This window comes from Schistocerca serialis, chromosome 9 (genome assembly GCF_023864345.2).
Source record: "Schistocerca serialis cubense isolate TAMUIC-IGC-003099 chromosome 9, iqSchSeri2.2, whole genome shotgun sequence".
NCBI lineage: Eukaryota > Metazoa > Arthropoda > Insecta > Orthoptera > Acrididae > Schistocerca > Schistocerca serialis.
Genome location: NC_064646.1, coordinates 347,608,627 through 347,628,100, shown reverse-complemented (window position 1 = coordinate 347,628,100; position 19,474 = coordinate 347,608,627). Strand labels below are relative to the sequence as shown.

At 49.6% G+C, this 19,474-nt stretch overlaps 1 protein-coding gene across 1 annotated transcript in view; it reads left to right on the top strand.

Moving 5' to 3' along the window:
* LOC126419875 (ankyrin repeat domain-containing protein 50) overlaps nucleotides 1–19,474 on the top strand; it is a 513,285-nt gene that overhangs the window by 327,590 nt on the left and 166,221 nt on the right. The window contains exon 4 of the mRNA XM_050087125.1: nucleotides 11,506–11,792. Coding sequence (XP_049943082.1) covers nucleotides 11,506–11,792 — 287 coding nt within the window. The remainder of the gene's footprint in view (nucleotides 1–11,505; nucleotides 11,793–19,474) is intronic.

Below are 19,474 nucleotides of genomic sequence, written 5' to 3'. Positions count from 1 at the left end.
AGGCGCGAATCTCCTCAACGCCCCTCCCCCCACCCCCCTTCCACCTTCACGTAAACGGAAACCAACTCCCCTGGCGCAGAACCGCCAAGTACCTTGGCGTAACCTTGGACTCTCGTCTTACGGGGAAACCCCACATAGAGGAAGTCCACAGGAAAGTCTGCGCCAGAATGTCTGGGGATACGCGGCAAAGCAGCACCTGGACAAACTCCAGAGGCCGCAGAACCGCGCCCTCAGGGGGGCACTGCATCTACCTCTCGGATTCCCTACCTATGATCTGCACGCCCCAGCTAAAATCCCAGTCCTTAGAGAGCGTTTCCAAGATCTGGCAAGGGCCTTCTATGAGGGCTCTTCCAGATCCGGAAACGTTCTCATCCACTCCCTAGCGATAAGCGCAAACGCCCAATGACGATGTTCGACGACTAAGTCGAAGAGAAAATCCCAATATCCAGTCCCTAATCCTGCTCCCTCCCACATACTGCCAAACATCACGCCAACCTCAGGCAAGTACCAGACACATACAGAACATTCATCACATTTCACAGACACCAGAAAATCACAGATAAAATCACACACACAAGTACACAGAGGAGTAAAACCCGAAAGGCTACGAACTCCCCCACACGCTTCCCCAAAGAGGGGCAGTATAAGATGAGAGTGAGTGAGTGAGCCCGCATATTTTTTTTTTTTTTTACCACTCAACTGGTCGACGTCGGAGCCTACGTCGTCCTGCAACAATAAAATAAAGTCCCCATCATCTACAGTTTACAGCGGAGTGCATCTCTCGTCGGGCCAAACAGACGGAATTCAGATGGAGCGAGATCCGGACTGTAGGGTGGATGAGGAAGAACAGTCCAGTGAAGTCTTGTGAGCTCCTCTCGGATGCGCAGACTTGGATGATGGCTTGCTTTGTAACGGAGAAGGAGAAGTTAGTTTGCATTTTCGTGATGACGAACACCCTCAAGTCGTTTCCTCAGGATAGCACTGCAAGAGCCACAGCTGTCTACTACCAGGCAGTACGCGAGAGATTTTACAGTTTTGCGTGAACTTTTTGTGATGATGATAGTCGCCTCGCCAAGCGACTCACCGTGCTTTTGTTCACTGCCAGGTCTGCATCGACATTCCGCAAGCAACTATGAATATCTTTCGACTCTCCGACTTTCCTCCAAAAGAAACTGAATGACAGTTCTCTGCCTGGAACCCACCTCCGTTACAGACGTCATTTTGAAGGCTACATACAGCGCTGCGACCTATCGGAACTTCATGGAAGTGTAGGGTCTGAAGTGGGAATATTCCATCATTTGCCATAACAATTTCCGCAGTCTTTCAACCGAAATTGGCGGAGAAAAAATGTGTTGCATTATTTTTTGAACTCTCCTCGGTACCGACAGACAGGGGACGGTCGAGCGTTGCGGAGAGTGGCTGAAAAAAGTGCATGAAATCAGCGTAAGGAATCACAGATGAGTTAAAAAGTGACATCGACAGTCCAGCTGCAATGATTGCACGTACCAAGTTAAAAAGAATAGGGTACGATGGTCGAGTATCTCCCAGTAAGCCACAAATTTCTGTAGTGATTGCTAAACGACGCTTAAGTCCGACGCTAATAAACTGAGGATGACTGGAAACGAGGGATTTGCATTGATGAATCACACTGTACCCTATGCAAATCCACTGGTAGGGTTTGGATTTGGCTAATGGTTGCAAAACGTTATTTGGCCACATTTGAAGTACGGGGGCGGTAGTTCAAAATGGTTCAAATGGCTCTGAGCACTATGGGACTTCAGGTCATCAGTCCCCTAGAAGTTAGAACTACTTAAACCTAACTAACCTAAGGACATCACACACATCCATGCCCGAGGCAGGATTCGAACCTGCGACCGTAGCTGTCGCGCGGTTCCAGACTGTGGCGCCTATAACCGCTCGGCCACCCCGGCCGGCGGGGCGGTAGTTTTGTGGCGTGGGGGTGTTTCTCGTGGTAAGGGCGTAGTTCTCTTATTGCGATCAAGAAATGCTTAAATGCCGAAGGATATGAACACGTTTAACAACATTGTGTTCTGCGCACAATCGAAGAACAAAATTACAGTTAAATCAATACAATGAAATGAATACCCTTCGATGCATACAGGCGTTGATATACGTCAATGGGGGCTCAAACCTGGGATCTCCTGCTTACATGGCAGAAGCTCTATCCATCTGAGCCACCGAGGGCACAGAGGATAGTGCGACTGCAGGTACTTATCTCTGCCACGCTTCCCGTGAGACCCACTTTCCCAACTTACTGTCCCGCACTATATTAGTAGTGCCCCTGCCCATTACACTCGTTACTCGCGGCTTTACCGATTCCCGTAAGAGTTCGGGCACTGTTTGTGCATCCACACAGAAGATGGTCAAATGGCCGGTGAGCCTTAACTATATATATATATATATATATATATATATATATATACTCCTGGAAATTGAAATAAGAACACCGTGAATTCATTGTCCCAGGAAGGGGAAACTTTATTGACACATTCCTGCGGTCAGATACATCACATGATCACACTGACAGAACCACAGGCACATAGACACAGGCAACAGAGCATGCACAATGTCGGCACTAGTACAGTGTATATCCACCTTTCGCAGCAATGCAGGCTGCTATTCTCCCATGGAGACGATCGTAGAGATGCTGGATGTAGTCCTGTGGAACGGCTTGCCATGCCATTTCCACCTGGCGCCTCAGTTGGACCAGCGTTCGTGCTGGACGTGCAGACCGCGTGAGACGACGCTTCATCCAGTCCCAAACATTCTCAATGGGGGACAGATCCGGAGATCTTGCTGGCCAGGGTAGTTGACTTACACCTTCTAGAGCACGTTGGGTGGCACGGGATACATGCGGACGTGCATTGTCCTGTTGGAACAGCAAGTTCCCTTGCCGGTCTAGGAATGGTAGAACGATGGGTTCGATGACGGGTTGGATGTACCGTGCACTATTCAGTGTCCCCTCGACGATCACCAGTGGTGTACGGCCAGTGTAGGAGATCGCTCCCCACACCATGATGCCGGGTGTTGGCCCTGTGTGCCTCGGTCGTATGCAGTCCTGATTGTGGCGCTCACCTGCACGGCGCCAAACACGCATACGACCATCATTGGCACCAAGGCAGAAGCGACTCTCATCGCTGAAGACGACACGTCTCCATTCGTCCCTCCATTCACGCCTGTCGCGACACCACTGGAGGCGGGCTGCACGATGTTGGGGCGTGAGCGGAAGACGGCGTGACGGTGTGCGGGACCGTAGCCCAGCTTCATGGAGACGGTTGCGAATGGTCCTCGCCGATACCCCAGGAGCAACAGTGTCCCTAATTTGCTGGGAAGTGGCGGTGCGGTCCCCTACGGCACTGCGTAGGATCCTACGGTCTTGGCGTGCATCCGTGCGTCGCTGCGGTCCGGTCCCAGGTCGACGGGCACGTGCACCTTCCGCCGACCACTGGCGACAACATCGATGTACTGTGGAGACCTCACGCCCCACGTGTTGAGCAATTCGGCGGTACGTCCATCCGGCCTCCCGCATGCCCACTATACGCCCTCGCTCAAAGTCCGTCAACTGCACATACGGTTCACGTCCACGCTGTCGCGGCATGCTACCAGTGTTAAAGACTGCGATGGAGCTCCGTATGCCACGGCAAACTGGCTGACACTGCCGGCGGCGGTGTACAAATGCTGCGCAGCTAGCGCCATTCGACGGCCAACACCGCGGTTCCTGGTGTGTCCGCTGTGTCGTGCGTGTGATCATTGCTTGTACAGCCCTCTCGCAGTGTCCGGAGCAAGTATGGTGGGTCTGACACACCGGTGTCAATGTGTTCTTTTTTCCATTTCCAGGAGTGTATATGCAAGATGGGGTATCTGTATATCAACGCCTGTATGCAGCTAAGGGTATTTGTTTCATTGTATTGATTTAATTGTAATTTCATTCTAACGAGCTGCACGGTCACCGATGGTATCTGTTCTTTCGACCATCTCTGAAAGAACAGATGCTATCTTCATATAAATAGAGGAACAGTTCGGAGACGGTGACTGGTTGTATCAGGATGACAATGCACCCTGTCATAAAGCAGCATCTGTGAGGCAATGGTTTGTGGACAACAATATTCTTCAAACGGACTCTCCTGTCCCGAGTCCCCATATGAGCACAATGGAACACTTTTCACTTAGAACATCGACTTCGCTCCAGGCCACAGCGTCCCAAGTCACCATTTTTTCCTAGTTTTGGCTCCTGAGGAAGAATGGGCTGCCATTCCTCCACAGACATTGAGACACCGGACTGAAAGTGTCCCCAGCAGAGTTCAAGCTATTATGTAGGCGAAGGGTGCACACACCGCGTGTTAATGTTCACTAATAGGTGTCCGCATACTTTTGATCTGATAGTGTATATACTGTAAACAGTAACTGTCCTTGATTGGCGACTCCATAGAGTGCTGTATACTCAACGACAATATGATACGTAAAATTAGAAGGAAGGTCAGCGTCGGCCGTAATTTTAATGATTTATTAACAGCAAAATCGATTTTCGATCACATAATGATCACCTTCAGTACTTTAGCGTACAAATTAAGGCTCGTAGGCACTGGTGTCTAGTTATTAGCGGTAACAGAAGCTATGAAACGATCACAATAAATCGATTTTGCTGTTAATAAATCATCAAAATTACGGCCAACGCTGACCTTCCTTCCAATTTTAGTAACTGTCCTTTTAGAATTACACGGGCCCCTTTGCTGCTGAATAGAGGCCGGTAGTCCATTCCCCAAGACGCAAACTGAGACGCGCATAGCGTGTGTGGCGCGGCACGGGGCAACGCGCATTTTTGTTACTTAACTGGTTCAAGTGGGACCGCCCAGATTGGTCCGCGACACTTCAGTGGCGCGACTCGCGCCTGTGCCATATCGCGTGGTGGTGTGGTTGTGGCACAGTTTGTCGCACCGCGCGACGCCGTGGGAGAGGTGAAGCGGGGAGCGGCAAAGCGGTCCTCCCCCATCGCCCTCCCTTCGGCACAGTGCATATGAGCAACGGCAGTATTGGCCGTGCGAAAAATACTGCACTATTTCTGAACTTCACTCTCACTGAGTAGCATTTCGTTTTCGCCACTGTAGCTGTCGATCTTTTTTCATTAGTACATTATACTTTTCAGTTATTTACAAACATATAGTGAGACTTGGTACCAAGGAGGACAGGACTGGGTTCCTGTTGTGGACGGGGCCGTAATCAATCACATACACTTTATTTGGAAACAACAACAGATAAAAGGTAACAATAAATTAATAAGTGTTCCATAGCTGAAGGCCTTAATGACAACAAATTCAATTATTTCTCGGCTGAAGGCCCCAATAGTGATAATTTAAAACTGTTTCATTGCTGAAGGCCTGACCAGCAATCCTCTTATGAACCAGTTAAACATCTTCAAACTTGAAATTACAGTCTTTAAAATATATATATTTTTAAACAATCATCAAATCTAACCAAGCCAAGTGGGAAAGGGGGGGGGGGGGGAGGAGGGGGTCCGCAGACGCTGCTCCAAGGATCGACCTGGGAAAGTACCGTCCAAACTTCCCAAGCAATGAGACAGGCAGCCAAGAGTTGCGTTCACTTCACGAGATGCTGACTCAGACTAGTGGCAGTTTAAACGCATAACCAATAATGAAACTTCCTGGCAGATTAAAACTGTGTGCCCGACCGAGACTCGAACTCGGGACCTTTTTCTTTCGCGGGCAAGTGCTCTACCAACTGAGCTACCCAAGCACGACTCACGCCCCGTCCTCACAGCTTTACTTCTGCCAGTACCTCGTCTCCTACCTTCCAAACTTAACAGAAGCTCTCCTGTGAACCTTGCAGAACTAGCACTCCTAAAAGAAAGGATGTTGCGGAGACATGGCTTAGCCACAGCCTGGGGGATGTTTCCAGAATGATATTTTCACTCTGCAGCGGATTGTGCGCTGATATGAAACTTCCTGGCAGATTAAAACTGTGTGCCGGACCGAGACTCGAACTCGGGACCTTTGCCTTTCGCGGCCAAGTGCTCTACCATCTGAGCTACCGAAGCACGACTCACGCCCGGTACTCACAGCTTTACTTCTGCCAGTATCTCGTCTCCTACCTTCCAAACTTTACAGAAGCTCTCCTGCGAACCTTGTAGAACTAGCACTCCTGAAAGAAAGGATACTGCAGAGACGTGGCTTAGCCACAGCGTGGGGGATGTTTCCAGAACGAGATTTTCACTCTGCAGCGGAGTGTGCGCTGATATGAAACTTCCTGGCAGATTAGAACTGAGTGCCCGACCGAGACTCGAACTCGGGACCTTTGCCTTTCGCGGGCAAGTGCTCTACCAACTGAGCTACCCAAGCACGACTCACGACCCGTCCTCACAGCTTCAATTCTGCCAGTGCCCCGTCTCCTACCTTCTGCGAAGAGAAGAGCTTCTGTGAAGATGGTAGAGCACTTTCCCGCGAAAGCCAAAGGTCCCGAGTTTGAGTCTCGGTCCGGCACACATTTTTAATCTGCCAGGAAGTTTCATATCACTGTACATTCCGCTGCAGAGCGAAAATCTCATTCTGGATGACCAATAATCATTTGCCGAATCTACCTAACGTGCGATGACCAATGCAACGATGGAATAACACACCCAAGCCGGAACCGGCAGTCTGCACTACGTCTTAAGACTCCAGTCTTTAGAGCGTCCAGAAGCAGAAAGGAACCACTACTACCAGAGTAGGGGAAAAAAGCACCCCCAGCCCACAAATTAAGGAAGCTGTCGAACTACACGCCTTACCGGACAGCAGTGGCAAGGCGAGGAAAAGTACACTGCCGTAACATACACTTAGCTCCAGGGCATGTATCTGTAGTGTTAGTGGCCACAAGGCAGGAAAAATACTAGTTGAACTTCACAAATAATAACATACAGAATGCAACAATTCATAATAAGAAGTGGAGGAAGGCTAATTGGGTTCGCCTTTCCCAGACGCTCCACTCGCTGCTCTTCGTCTCGGTGACACTGCGAGCAGCAACACGCAAGCAAATAGCGAGATCTCAAAATGGTGGGGGTTTGACTACTTGAATTAAGGCCCGATCAACTCTGGTTGACAATGAGGTTGTACCCCTCGTGACTACAGCCCTTCCATCCGGCAGTGCATGAATGCCGCCAGTGGTCCCGGCGTGTTCGCGTGCTGCGCGGACCTGGCTGCTCGTCCGTCATCAACCGAACTGCCTATTCTCACGAGACGGAAACACCACAACGTCGCCCCAAAGATAGTACCACCGTCACTAGATATCGATAACCGCCGCTGCTGCAACTAGCGGACAGACAACGCTTGCAAACGGAGTGGCGCCAATGAACATAAGAAGAAGAAGACAACCGTAACTATACCAACTAAACGATGCCAACCAACGCGATCCGCAGCACGGCTCATATAGTTTTGAGTTTTGTTTTTATTTTGTCAAGAACTGTGCACAGTCCAATTACTGGTGAACCATTAGCCACTGGGATTGTATCTGCTGCCTCCACAGTGTCTTCAGATCTCAAGAAAAGAATCAATGTCAGTGTCCATCACCTGCCTCAAATATACTCAGTTTTTGTTCAGTTGCAATCGGCTCCTGTGCGTTACATTCATTTGAGTCAATGGCGTGCTGTATGATGCCATATAATTCGGGGAAGTGCTTTCTACTCTTTCTGAAGTAATTTGTAAAATCAGCATTACTCATTTTTGCCGTAGTTTGAAATCGTCCACAGCTTTTCCTTTCAGACAAAATACAGGGTGTTTCAAAAAAGAATATGCAGTGCCTATTTCGAACGCATATAGTTATTAAACTGTAAGACGTGCAACTATGAAACTTGGGACATGTATTTATGAATCTTTCAAGTTTAGATTACAGATCTTCAATATGTCCTCCACCGGCGACACGAACAGTATCACTTCAATACTCGAATACCTCCGATACTCGGGTAAGCGTGTCCATAGTCACTGACGTTACGGTAGTACGGACCCGGTTCTTGAACTGCTGTAGATGCTGTGGTAGTTTTGGTGCGTAAACTTTATCCTTAATGGACCCCACAGGACGAAGTCACAGATCGTCAAATCAGGTGACCGTGGAGGCCAGATGAAGCGTGCTAAGTCGTTGACGTTTTGACGACGAACCGAAGGGCTCGGTAGGGCTTCATTCAGATATTCATGGACTTGAGGACTCGCGTCAGGGGTATACGTCTTTTTGAAAAGTGAAGATGTCCTCGGTCAGCCTCGGAAACAACCAGTTTTGTAACGTAGCAACATAGATCTGACCGTTAATAGTTCTCCCATCAAAGGAGAATGGACCGTAAACAGATCAGTGAGATATCGTATAAAACACATTGACGTTGGATGAACCTCATTCATGTTCAGTGTGTGCATGTGGGTACTGTACGCTCCCAATTCGAACGTTGTGTTTACTTTCCCTCTAAGGTCAAAAGTCGCATGGAATGAAATGTCGTGTGACTAGGGCCTTCCGTAGGCCGGGAGCCTGGTGCAAGTATTTTTAGATGACGCCACTTCGGCGACTAACGAGTCGATGGGGATGAGATGATAGTGAAGGGAACACAACACCCAGTCCCTGAGCGGAGAAAATCTCCGACCCAGCCGAGAATCGAGTCCGGGCCCCCTATGCATGGCATTCCGTCGCGCTGACCGCTCAGCTATCGAGGCGGACAGAAAGGCGCATCATCAGTGAGCAAGATGCATTGCACAAAAGTGTTACCATTGTCAGTAGCATTCTGAAGCTTGTCAGAAAATGCCACACTTTTGCATTTGTCGTCATAACGTAGGGCCTGCAGCATCTGTAACTTGTACAGCTTCATAACCTACCGACGTCTCAGAACATGCCAAATTGTTGTTGCTGACAGTTGTAACTCCCGACTAGCAGATTTTATAGGAATATGTTGGAAAGCGGTTTGAACTCGTGCCACATTTGCGTCGGAAACAAAAGGGCGACGAGAACTGTTTCCTTTACATACATATGCTGTGTGTCTACAAACTGTCGATAACACCTGCGAATTCCATCCATTTGAAGGATCAGTTTGCTACTTGAACCCGAATCGTGTTTGCACTGTAATCACGGAATTACACTTCGCAAACTCGAGAATACAACATGATGTCTGGTATGGAGTAGTCATTTTGCAACATGTGACGGTAATCATGCAAACAGAAGACACCCTACATCTAGCGCGAATGAATATAAAATAGAGAATGTATTCGTTCCTCCAGTAACCAAGTCGAGGTGCAGCTATCCATAGTTTTGAACACATACTACTTCGTAACGTGTATATTCTTTTTGAAAGGGTCTGTATAATTCCACTGAAGCGACAAAGAAACTGGTACAGGCTTGCGTATTCAAATACAGAGATATGTAAACATGCAGAATACGGCGCTGCGGTCGGCAACGCTTATATAAGACAACAAGTGTCTGGCGCAGGTTGTTAGATCGGTTACTGCTGCTACAGTGGCAGGTTATCAAGATTTAAGCGAGTTTGGACTTCGTGTTATAGTCGGCGTACGAGCGACGGGACATAGCATCTTCGAGGTAGCGGTGAAGTGGAGATTTTCCGGAACGACCATTTCACGAGTGTATCGTGAATATCAGGAATCCGGTGAAACATCAAATCTGCGACATCGCTGCGGCTGGAAAAACATCCTGCAAGAACGGGACCAACGACGACTGAAGAGAATCGTTCAACGGAACAGAAGTGCAATCCTTACGCAAATTGCTGCAGATTTCAATGTTGGGCCATCAACGAGTGTCAGTGTGGGAAACATTCAACGAAACGTCATCGACGTGGGCTTTCGGAGCCGAAGGCCCACTCGTTTACCCTTGATAAATGCACGACACAAAGGTTTACGCCTCGCTTGAGCCCGTCAACACCGATGTTGGACTGTTGATGATTGGAAGCATGTTACCCGGTCGGACGAGTCTCGTTTCAAATTGTCTCGAGCGGATGGGCGAGTACGTGTATGGAGACAACCTTATGAATCAATGGATCCAGCATGTCAACACGGAACTGTTCAAGCTGGTGGAGGCTCTGTAAAGGTGCGGGGTGTGTGCAGTTGGAGTGATAAGGGACTCCTGATACGTCTACATACGACATAGGTAAGCATTCTCTCTGATCACCTGCATCCATTAATGTCCATTGTGCATTCCGACGGGCAATTCCAGCAGGACAATGCGACACCCCGCACATCCAGAATTGCTACAGAGTGGCTCCAGGAACACTACTCTGAGTTTAAACACTTCCCCTGACCACCAAACTCCCCAGACATGGACATTATTGAGCATATCTGAGAGATGTCTTCCAACGGGCTGTTCAGAAGAGATCTCCACCCCCTCGTACTCTTAGGGACTTATGGACAGCCCTGCAGGATTAGTGGTGGCGATTCCCTCCAGGCCCACTTCAGACATTAGCCAAATCCATACCAAGTCGTTTTGCGGCACTTCTGCGTGTTCACGGGGGCCCTGCACGATATTAGGCAGGTGTACCAGTTTCTTTGGCTCTTCAGTGTATATACGCACTCCGTCTTCAGGCTACAAGTGGCCCATCGGGACCATCCGACCGCCGTGTCATCCGTAGATGAGGATGCAGAAAAGAGGGGCGTGTGGTCAGCACACCGCACTCCCGGTCGTTATGATGGTTTTCTTTGACCGGAGCCACTGCTATTCGGTCGAGTAACGCCTCACTTGGCATGACGAGGCTGAGTGCACCACGAAAAATGGCAACAGCGCATGGCGGCCCGGATGGTCACCCATCCAAGTGCCGGCCACGCCCGATAGCGGTTAACTTCGCTGATCTGACGGGAACCGGTGTCTCCACTGCTGCAAGGCCGTTGCCTCTTCAGTGTATATGGTGATTTGAATTTTAATTCGTTATTGAATAAAGCAACACTTCATTTTCAGTATTAATTTCTGAAGCAGATTCGGAACCCAGTCAGTGGTTAGCACACTGGACTCGAATTCGGGAGGACAACGGTTCAATCCCATCTCCTGCCATCCTGATTTAGGTTTTCCGTGATTTTCCTAAATCTCTTCAGGCAAGTGCCGGGATTGTTCCTTTGAAAGGGCACGGTCGATTTCCTTCCCCGTCCTTCCCTCACCCAAGCATGTGCTCCGTCTCTAATACCTCGTTGTCGACGGGACGTTAAACACTAATCCCCTCCTCCTCGGAACCCAATTGTAACTTAATAAGCACAATTCATTCGCGAATCACACGTTCTCAGTTTGGCAAGCCATAAGCGAGTAACTAGCTTCTGACATGTGCGCGTGTCTCCGCCTGAAGGACACACTCCTCGCACGTGTCTCAATATGTGCAGGACCGCACCGCACGAGTTGAACGCGTGCAACGCATCGTAATATGGTGTCACTTCACACGTGCTATACGCGTCTCAATTGCAACGGGCCTCGCGCCTTAAAGCGGCAGCGTTCGGGCGAGGTGAAGCAGCGGCGTGTGTGCTGGGTGCGCAGGTCCGGGCACGGGCAAGACGGCGCTGTGCCGGGAGCTGGTGTGGCCGCGCGCGGGCCCCTCCGGGCGGCAGCAGCGCGCGCTGCGGCGCCGGCTGCTCGCCTTCCACTTCTGCCAGGCGGCCGACGAGGCGACGCTGGCGCCCGCCAACTTCGTGCGCGCGCTCGTCGCGCAGCTGCTGGCGCGCTCGCAGCCGCCGCCGCCCGCGCCCGCCGACGCCGCCACCTCGCCCTCGTCGCCGCACCTGCCCAAGGCGTTCGGCGCCACCGCCGACGGATACGCAGAGAAGGTGAGTACGGCGCCGCTGGCTGCCGTGCGCGCGTGCGTGCCGCCGTCTGTTGTGGTCGTCAGTCCCAAGACTGGTTTCGTGCACCTCCGCACGCTGCTCTATCCCTATCTTCATCTCCGAACTAAGGAAAGGAAAAAATCGTTTGATTCTTATGGCCTTAATCGGTCTTATTTTCTGCCAAATTCAGTCTTATCTTTTACCAAATTTGGTTTTATTTTTTCAAGAATTCCATATCACTTTTGGCACTTTCAGTGCCATATTCATTGATGTTTTTTTGGACAAATTCATTGTTACTTTTTACCTACATTCATAGATTTCTTGACTGTTTCCGTGAAATATTATTGCATTATTCGGTAATATTTTTGCCAACTAAAGTAATTTTTTTCCGAATTTGGTGTTTTTTTTCCAAATTCAGTGTTATTGTTCGTGAAATTCTAGTTACAATTTTCCAAATTCAGTTATTTTTTTGGCCATACTTGCGGGCCGTTGTGGCCGAGCGGTTCTAGGCGCTTCAGTCCGAAACCGCGCGACCGCTACGGTCGCAGGTTCGAATCCTGCCTCGGGCATGGATGTGTGTGATGTCCTTAGGTTAGTTAGGTTTAAGTGGTTCTAAGTTCTAGGGGACTGATGACCTCAGATGTTAAGTTCCATAGTGCTCCTAGCCATTTGAACCATTTTGCCATATTTTGTGCTATTTTTGCCAAATTCAGTGGTACTTTTTGAAAATTGGGTCCCTTTTTTTGAAATGTTCAATTATTTCCTCCGAATTGGCTATTACTTTCATGCCAAATTCAGTCTTCTTCCAAGTTCGATATTTTTTGCCACATATGTGCTTGTTTTCTTACAATATTCTGTGTTTTTTGCCGTATTCTGTGTTTTTTGCCGTATTCTGTGTTTTTTGCCGTATTCTGTGTTTTTTGCCATATTCTGTGTTTTTTGTCATATTCTGTGTTTTTTGCCCTATACTGTGTTGTTTTTGCCAAATTCTGCGTTGTTTTTGCCAAATTCTGCGTTGTTTTTGCCAAATTCTGCGTTGTTTTTGCCAAATTCGGGATTGTTTTTGCTGAATTCGGTGTAATTTTTGCCAAATTCGGTGTTGCATTTGACAAAAAAAAAATGGTTCAAATGGCTCTGAGCACTATGGGACTTAACATCTATGGTCATCAGTCCCCTAGAACTTAGAACTACTTAAACCTAACTAACCTAAGGACATCACACAACACCCAGCCATCACGAGGCAGAGAAAATCCCTGACCCCGCCGGGAATCGAACCCTGGAACCCGGGCGCGGGAAGCGAGAACGCTATCACACGACCAAGAGCTGCGGGCTGCATTTGACAAATTCAGTGTTATTCCCAGTCAGGTGTTATTTTTGGCCAAATTATGTGTTTCCAAAATTTGGTCCTTTTCCAAATTCTATATTATTGTTTGTTAAATTCGCTGTTATTTTTGCAAAATTTTGTGTTTTACACATTTGGTGATATTTTTCTACAACTCGTTGTTGGTTTCGCAAAATCTGGTGTTGGAAATGGAAATGTCGTGTGGGTAGGGCCTCCTGTCGAGAAGACCGATCGCTTGGTGCAAGTCTTTTTAGTTGACGCCATTTCGGCGACTTACGCGGCGATATGGATCAGAAGATGATGATGATTACAACACCTAGTCCCTGAGCTTAGAAAATCTCAGACCCAGCTGGGAATTGAAACCGGGCCCCTTTGCACGGCATTCTGTCGCACTGACCATTTAGCTATCGGGGAGGACTCTGGTGTCACATTTAGCCAGTTTCGGTCCCATGTTCGTAGCCAAATCAATGTTCAATACGCAGGAAGTGAACTGTTATTTTAAGACTATACACGTACCTCAGCCTTGAGATTGTAAGTCAAAATGCAATTAAAACAATCAGTAACTATCAGATTTATTTTCATGTAGCAAAATTATCAGTTTTGTGATATCTCGTCAACTCACCGATTTCGAGTTGTTTCGTTAAAGAAACCCTCAGTTGTGGTTGTCGTTTTCTCGAAACTTTCCTGTCCCTTCGAGTTACTGTTACAGCCTATGAAAAGATTTTTCAGAGACTCCTACGAGTCACAAAGTATCATGTTAAAAGGTATAAATCTCATATGCAGGGTACAACGGCAAGACAATTTGAAAAATACACATTGATATTAACCGTAGACTAATTGTAGAGTCTTGATATGGTCATCTCTGTTTGTATGAAATGCCTGTCTTCTTTTGGTGTGTTCAGTTACCTCCATTGCAATGCCTCCTTGTGATTTCTTAATCACATTCCACTAATGTTCAAAGGATATTTGAAATACCGCAACCAAGAAGACTGCGCTCAAAAAAAGCTTCTTTCAATATATATAACTATCGATATGTTGATCCTGGTGTTGTCAGTCAGTTGCAATGTCTTCTCCGCATCGTGGTGTAGAATTTTAGATGCTGGCCGACGAAATACGCTCTGACAAAAAAAACGATTCACCACGAAGGAATTATCCTAATGGGACGGAAGTCGGTAGATGTGATGTACATATAGAAACAAATGATAACAATTGCAGAAAAATTGAACGTGTTTAAAGAGAAAGAGCTTCACAATTTGAGCAAGTCAAAAACGCATTGGTCCATTTCTGCCCCTTCTGCAAGCAGTTATTCTACATCTACATCCATACTCCGCAAGCCACCTGACGGTGTGTGGCGGAGGGTACCTTGAGTACCTCTATCGGTTCTCCCTTCTATTCCATTCTCGTATTGTTCGTGGAAAGAAGGATTGTCGGTATGCCTCTGTGTGGGCTCTAATCTCTCTGATATTATCCTCATGGTCTCTTCGTGAGATATACGTAGGAGGGAGCAATATACTGCTTGCCTCCTCGGTGAAGGTATGTTCTCGAAACTTCAACAAAAGCCCGTACCGAGCTACTGAGCGTCTCTCCTGCAAGTCTTCCACTGGAATTTCTGTCGTCTCCGTATCGCTTTCGCGATTACTAAATGATCCTGTAACAAAGCGCCTTGTTCTCCGTTGGATCTTCTTTCTCTCTTCTATCAACTCTATCTGGTACGGATCCCACACTGGTGAGCAATATTCAAGCAGTGGGCGAACAAGTGTACGGTAACCTTCTTCCTTTGTTTTCGGACTGCATTTTCTACAACTGTTCAAATTATTTTTCGCGTTTCGGAAGCTACTGACGAACAACGACGATCGTGTTTCGTCCACTTGTTTCACATAAAGGATGTTTCAGAGTCTTTGCATCACATTTAGTGGTGATAACTCACATCATGGGGTACGATTTTTGTTAGGGGCAAAAACTTCACTGACACTCCGCGGCGTTGCCAGTCTTCAGCCGGCCGAAGTGGCCGTGCGGTTAAAGGCGCTGCAGTCTGGAACCGCAAGACCGCTACGGTCGCAGGTTCGAATCCTGCCTCGGGCATGGATGTTTGTGATGTCCTTAGGTTAGTTAGGTTTAACTAGTTCTAAGATTTAGGGGACTAATAACCTCAGCAGTTGAGTCCCATAGTGCTCAGAGCCAAGAGCCAGTCTTCATTTCGTATTGGTTATGCCACTGAGAGATGGCAGTGTGTGCATACGTATGCAGTGTGTGTTGCCTACAAGCCAGTCCTCTGCTCCGGACTGAGCTGAGCAAAATGAGCTTCTAAAATATCGTTCTCCGCTTACAGACATTCTTATGGTGTCTTTGCCGGCCGTTGTGGCCGAGCGGTTCTAGGCGCTTCAGTCTGGAACCGCGCGACCGCTACGGTCGCAGGTTCGAATCCTGCCTCGGGACCCCGTGCGGGTTCGGGGGTAAGAATAGGCCCGCGGTATTCCTGACTGTCGTAAGAGGCGACTAAAAGGAGTCTCAAACGTTTCGGCCTTATGTGATGGTCCCCTGTCGGGTTTGACCTCCATATCTCAAAATTCTTCTGAAGAGCCAGCCGATTGGGGAAGGCGCCTTACTTGTGTATTGTGTCCATCTTGCGATCAGACCTTTCGCCAGCTTATTCGTCGTTGCATTGCAGTCCTGCCCGCTCTCCATCTCTTTGGCATGGATACGTTCCTGTGTGCACTTTTCACCTGGCGCTGTGCAGTGCCTCTTTCTGCACTGACGGCGACCATAGACCACATGTTACCTAACATCCAGCACGGTAGCCAGTCCGTTGTGGCGGGGCCGCCACCCTGTTGGTTGTAGCCCCCTGACAACACAGGGATCGCTCTACTGATGCCTGCGCCGTTAACTCCCCACGTATGCCAAGGAGTAGATGCCTATCCTCCTGGGGTATCGGGACTCCCGGCAACGGCCATCCTGCCAGGTGGCCCTTGTTGAGGCTGGGTGGCGCCCGTGGGGAGGGCCCTTGGCCGGAGTAGGTGGCATCAGGGCGGATGACCCGCAATGAAGCGTGGTACATCGTCTCTCGCTGGTGGCCAGCCGCCAGCAGTCTCTAAGCGTTCTCGGGCTCAATTTAATGCTCAGAAGTACAATCCGAAAACGTTCCCCTCCCTGGCCACACCGTGGGAGGAACGTAAGTCTCAGGATGGCAGTAGCAGTTATTCGCCCCGATTCTTAGTTTGTACGAGAGCTGATGGGGAGTCTTTTCTCTCCACAAAGCCTCAGTTCTTCGTCGAGCATTTGGAGGACAAGTTTGGGGAGGTGGAGGGCTTGTCCAAAATGCGCTCTGGGTCAGTCCTGATACAAACGGCATCCTCTGCCCAGTCACGACGGTTACTTGCTTGTGACCAGTTGGGGGATGTTTCCGTTACGATCACACCCCATAAGAGTTTAAATATGGTCCAGGGAGTTATTTACCATAAGGACCTTCTTTTGCAGTCTGATGACGAGCTGCGCACCAATTTAGAGCGCCGAGGTGTACATTTCGTCCGGCACGTTCATCGGGGTCCGAAGGAAAATCAGATTGCTACCGGTGCCTTCATCTTGACCTTCGAGGGTGATACATTACCGGAGAAGGTCAAGGTGATGGTCTACCGATGTGACGTCAAGCCCTATATCCCTCCCCCGATGCGGTGCTTTAAGTGCTGGAAGTTCGGCCATATGTCTTCACGCTGCACTTCCAGCCTCACATGTCGAGATTGCGGACGCCCATCACATCCCAATACTCCATGTGCCCCGCCTCCCATCTGTGTCAACTGTGGAGAGCATCATTCATCTTGCAGAAAGAGCGCAAAATCATGGAATATAAGACCCTGGACCGACTGACCTATACTGAGGCCAAAAGGAAATACGACCGACTACATCCTGTGACAATGACATCTTCCAACGCCGCTGCTACAACACCTGAGCTCGCCCCATCAGTTTCGCGACTTCCGGCCGGAGCGACGAGTGGTACAACTCCTCCTGCCCCCTTGACAGTGGGGGTCTCTACCCACCGGGTTGCCCCTGTGCCACCTACCTCAGGAGCAACACCATCCCACCCATCGAGGACGTCCGTCCCCGCTTCTAAGCCGGAGAAGTGTCCAACTTCTTCGGCTTCTCACGCTCGCAAGGGGTCCCTTGGGTCCCTCCCTTCCCAGGTTTCCACAAGCGGGAAGGCTGACGACCGACAGTGGCGTAAGTGCCCACAATCAGCTGGTCTTAGGGCTTCGCGATCCTCCTCCGTCCCGGAGACTGAATCGGTGAAGCCCTCCCAGCCAGGGAAAAAACACAAGGAGCAGCGTGAGAAATCCAAGAAGAAGAGCTCTAAGCCCAGGGAACTTGCGGTGGCACCCACACCACCGCAAACTTCCAGCTCTGCGTCTGGGGACGAGGTGGAGATTCTGGCGTCTGTTGAGGACCTCGATCTCGCCGGTCCCTCAGACACTATGGATAGCACTAGCACAGGTGCTCAATCGGAGGCAGCAGGTGACCCAGCGGCGTAATCTGCCTTCCAAGTCCCTTCAAGCCTTTCTTAGCCATGGACAATATCATACTTTAGTGGAACTGCAGCGGTTTTTTCCAACATCTAGCTGAGCTCCGACAACTTATCAGCCTTCACCCTTTCTTACGCATTGCTCTTCAGGAAACTTGGTTTCCAGCATTGCGAATCCCCGCCCTCCGTGGTTATCGGGGTTATTATAAGAACCGGGCAGCTTATGAATGGGTGTCTGGTGGCGTCTGCATCTATGTCCTTCACTCTCTTCACAGCGAGTCTGTCCTTCTACAAACACCTTTAGAGGGTGTCGCTGTTCGGGTGTGGACGCCACAGGCTCTTAGCGTCTGCAGTCTTTACCTTCAACCAGATGGTGATGTCGCGCAGCATGTCCTGGCTGCGCTGATAGCTCAATTGCAGCCACCTTTCTTGTTACTGGGCGACTTCAACGCCCATAACCCTCTGTGGGGTGGGTCAGTGGCGACAGGTCGAGGCGCCACCGTTGAGCATGTATTGGCACAGCTCGATCTTTCCATTTTAAATGATGGTGTCTTCACACATTTTAGTGTGGCGCATGATGGTGTCTTCACACATTTTAGTGTGGCGCATGGCACGTACTCCACCATCGACCTTTCGATCTGCAGCCATAGCCTCTTACCTTCTGTCAAATGGCGTGTGCATGACGACCTGTGTGGTAGTGACCACTTTCCGATCTTTCTGTCACTGTCACAGCCTCACTCTTCTGGGCGCCCTAGCAGATGGGCTATGAATAAGGCAGACTGGGACTTGTTCTCCACCATTGCCGCTATTGAGCCTCTTTCTAATGGCGCCATTGATGCGGTGGTTCACTCGGTCACCACCGGCATCGTTACTGCCGCAGAATCTGCCATTCCCCGTTCTTCTGGGTCCCCTCGGCGGAGGACTATGCCTTGGTGGTCGCCTGAGATCGCTGAAGCGATTAAAGATCGCCGACGGGCGCTCCTGCATCACAAGCTACATCCCTCCATAGAACACCTCATCACCTTCAGACGGCTGCGTGCGCGAGCCCGCCGCCTTATCCTCCAACGCAAACAGGAGGGCTGGGAGCGGTATGTGTCCACCGTTGGCCTCCATGTCACTCCATCGCAGGTCTGGGCAAAGATTAGACGCCTCTATGGCTATCGGACCCCTGTCAGCGTCTCTGCGCTCTCACTGAATGGAGCAGTTTGTACTGACGCCGACGTAATTGCCAACCGCTTGGCAGAGCATTTTGCTCTGAGTTCAGCTTCTGCGAATTACCCACTGGCCTTCCTCTCCATTAAAGTGCGGATGGAACGTCGGAGCCTTTCCTTTCGCACCCATCATCCTGAATCCTACAATGTTCCATTCAGTGAGTGGGAATTTCACAGTGCCCTAGCCGCTTGCCCTGATACCGCTCCTGGGCCAGATCGCATCCACTGTCAGATGCTGAAACACCTTTCAGTGGACTGCCAACGACGGCTCCTCGACCTTTACAACCGTCTCTGGGTCGAGGGTGAGTTTCCGTCGCAATGGCGGGAAAGTATTGTTATCCCCGTTTTGAAACCTAGCAAGAACCCTTTGGAGGTGGGCAGCTACCGCCCCATTAGCCTCACCGACGTTCTTTGCAAGTTGCTTGAACGGATGGTGAGTCGGCGATTGAGTTGGGTACTCGAGTCACGGGGCCTCCTGGCTCCGTCTCAAGATGGGTTCCGTAAAGGCCGCTCTGCCCCCGACAATCTGGTGAGCCTGGAGTCAGCCATTCGTACGGCCTTTGCCCGCCGTCAGCACCTGGTCGCTGTCTTTCTCGACATGCGGAAGGCGTATGATACTACA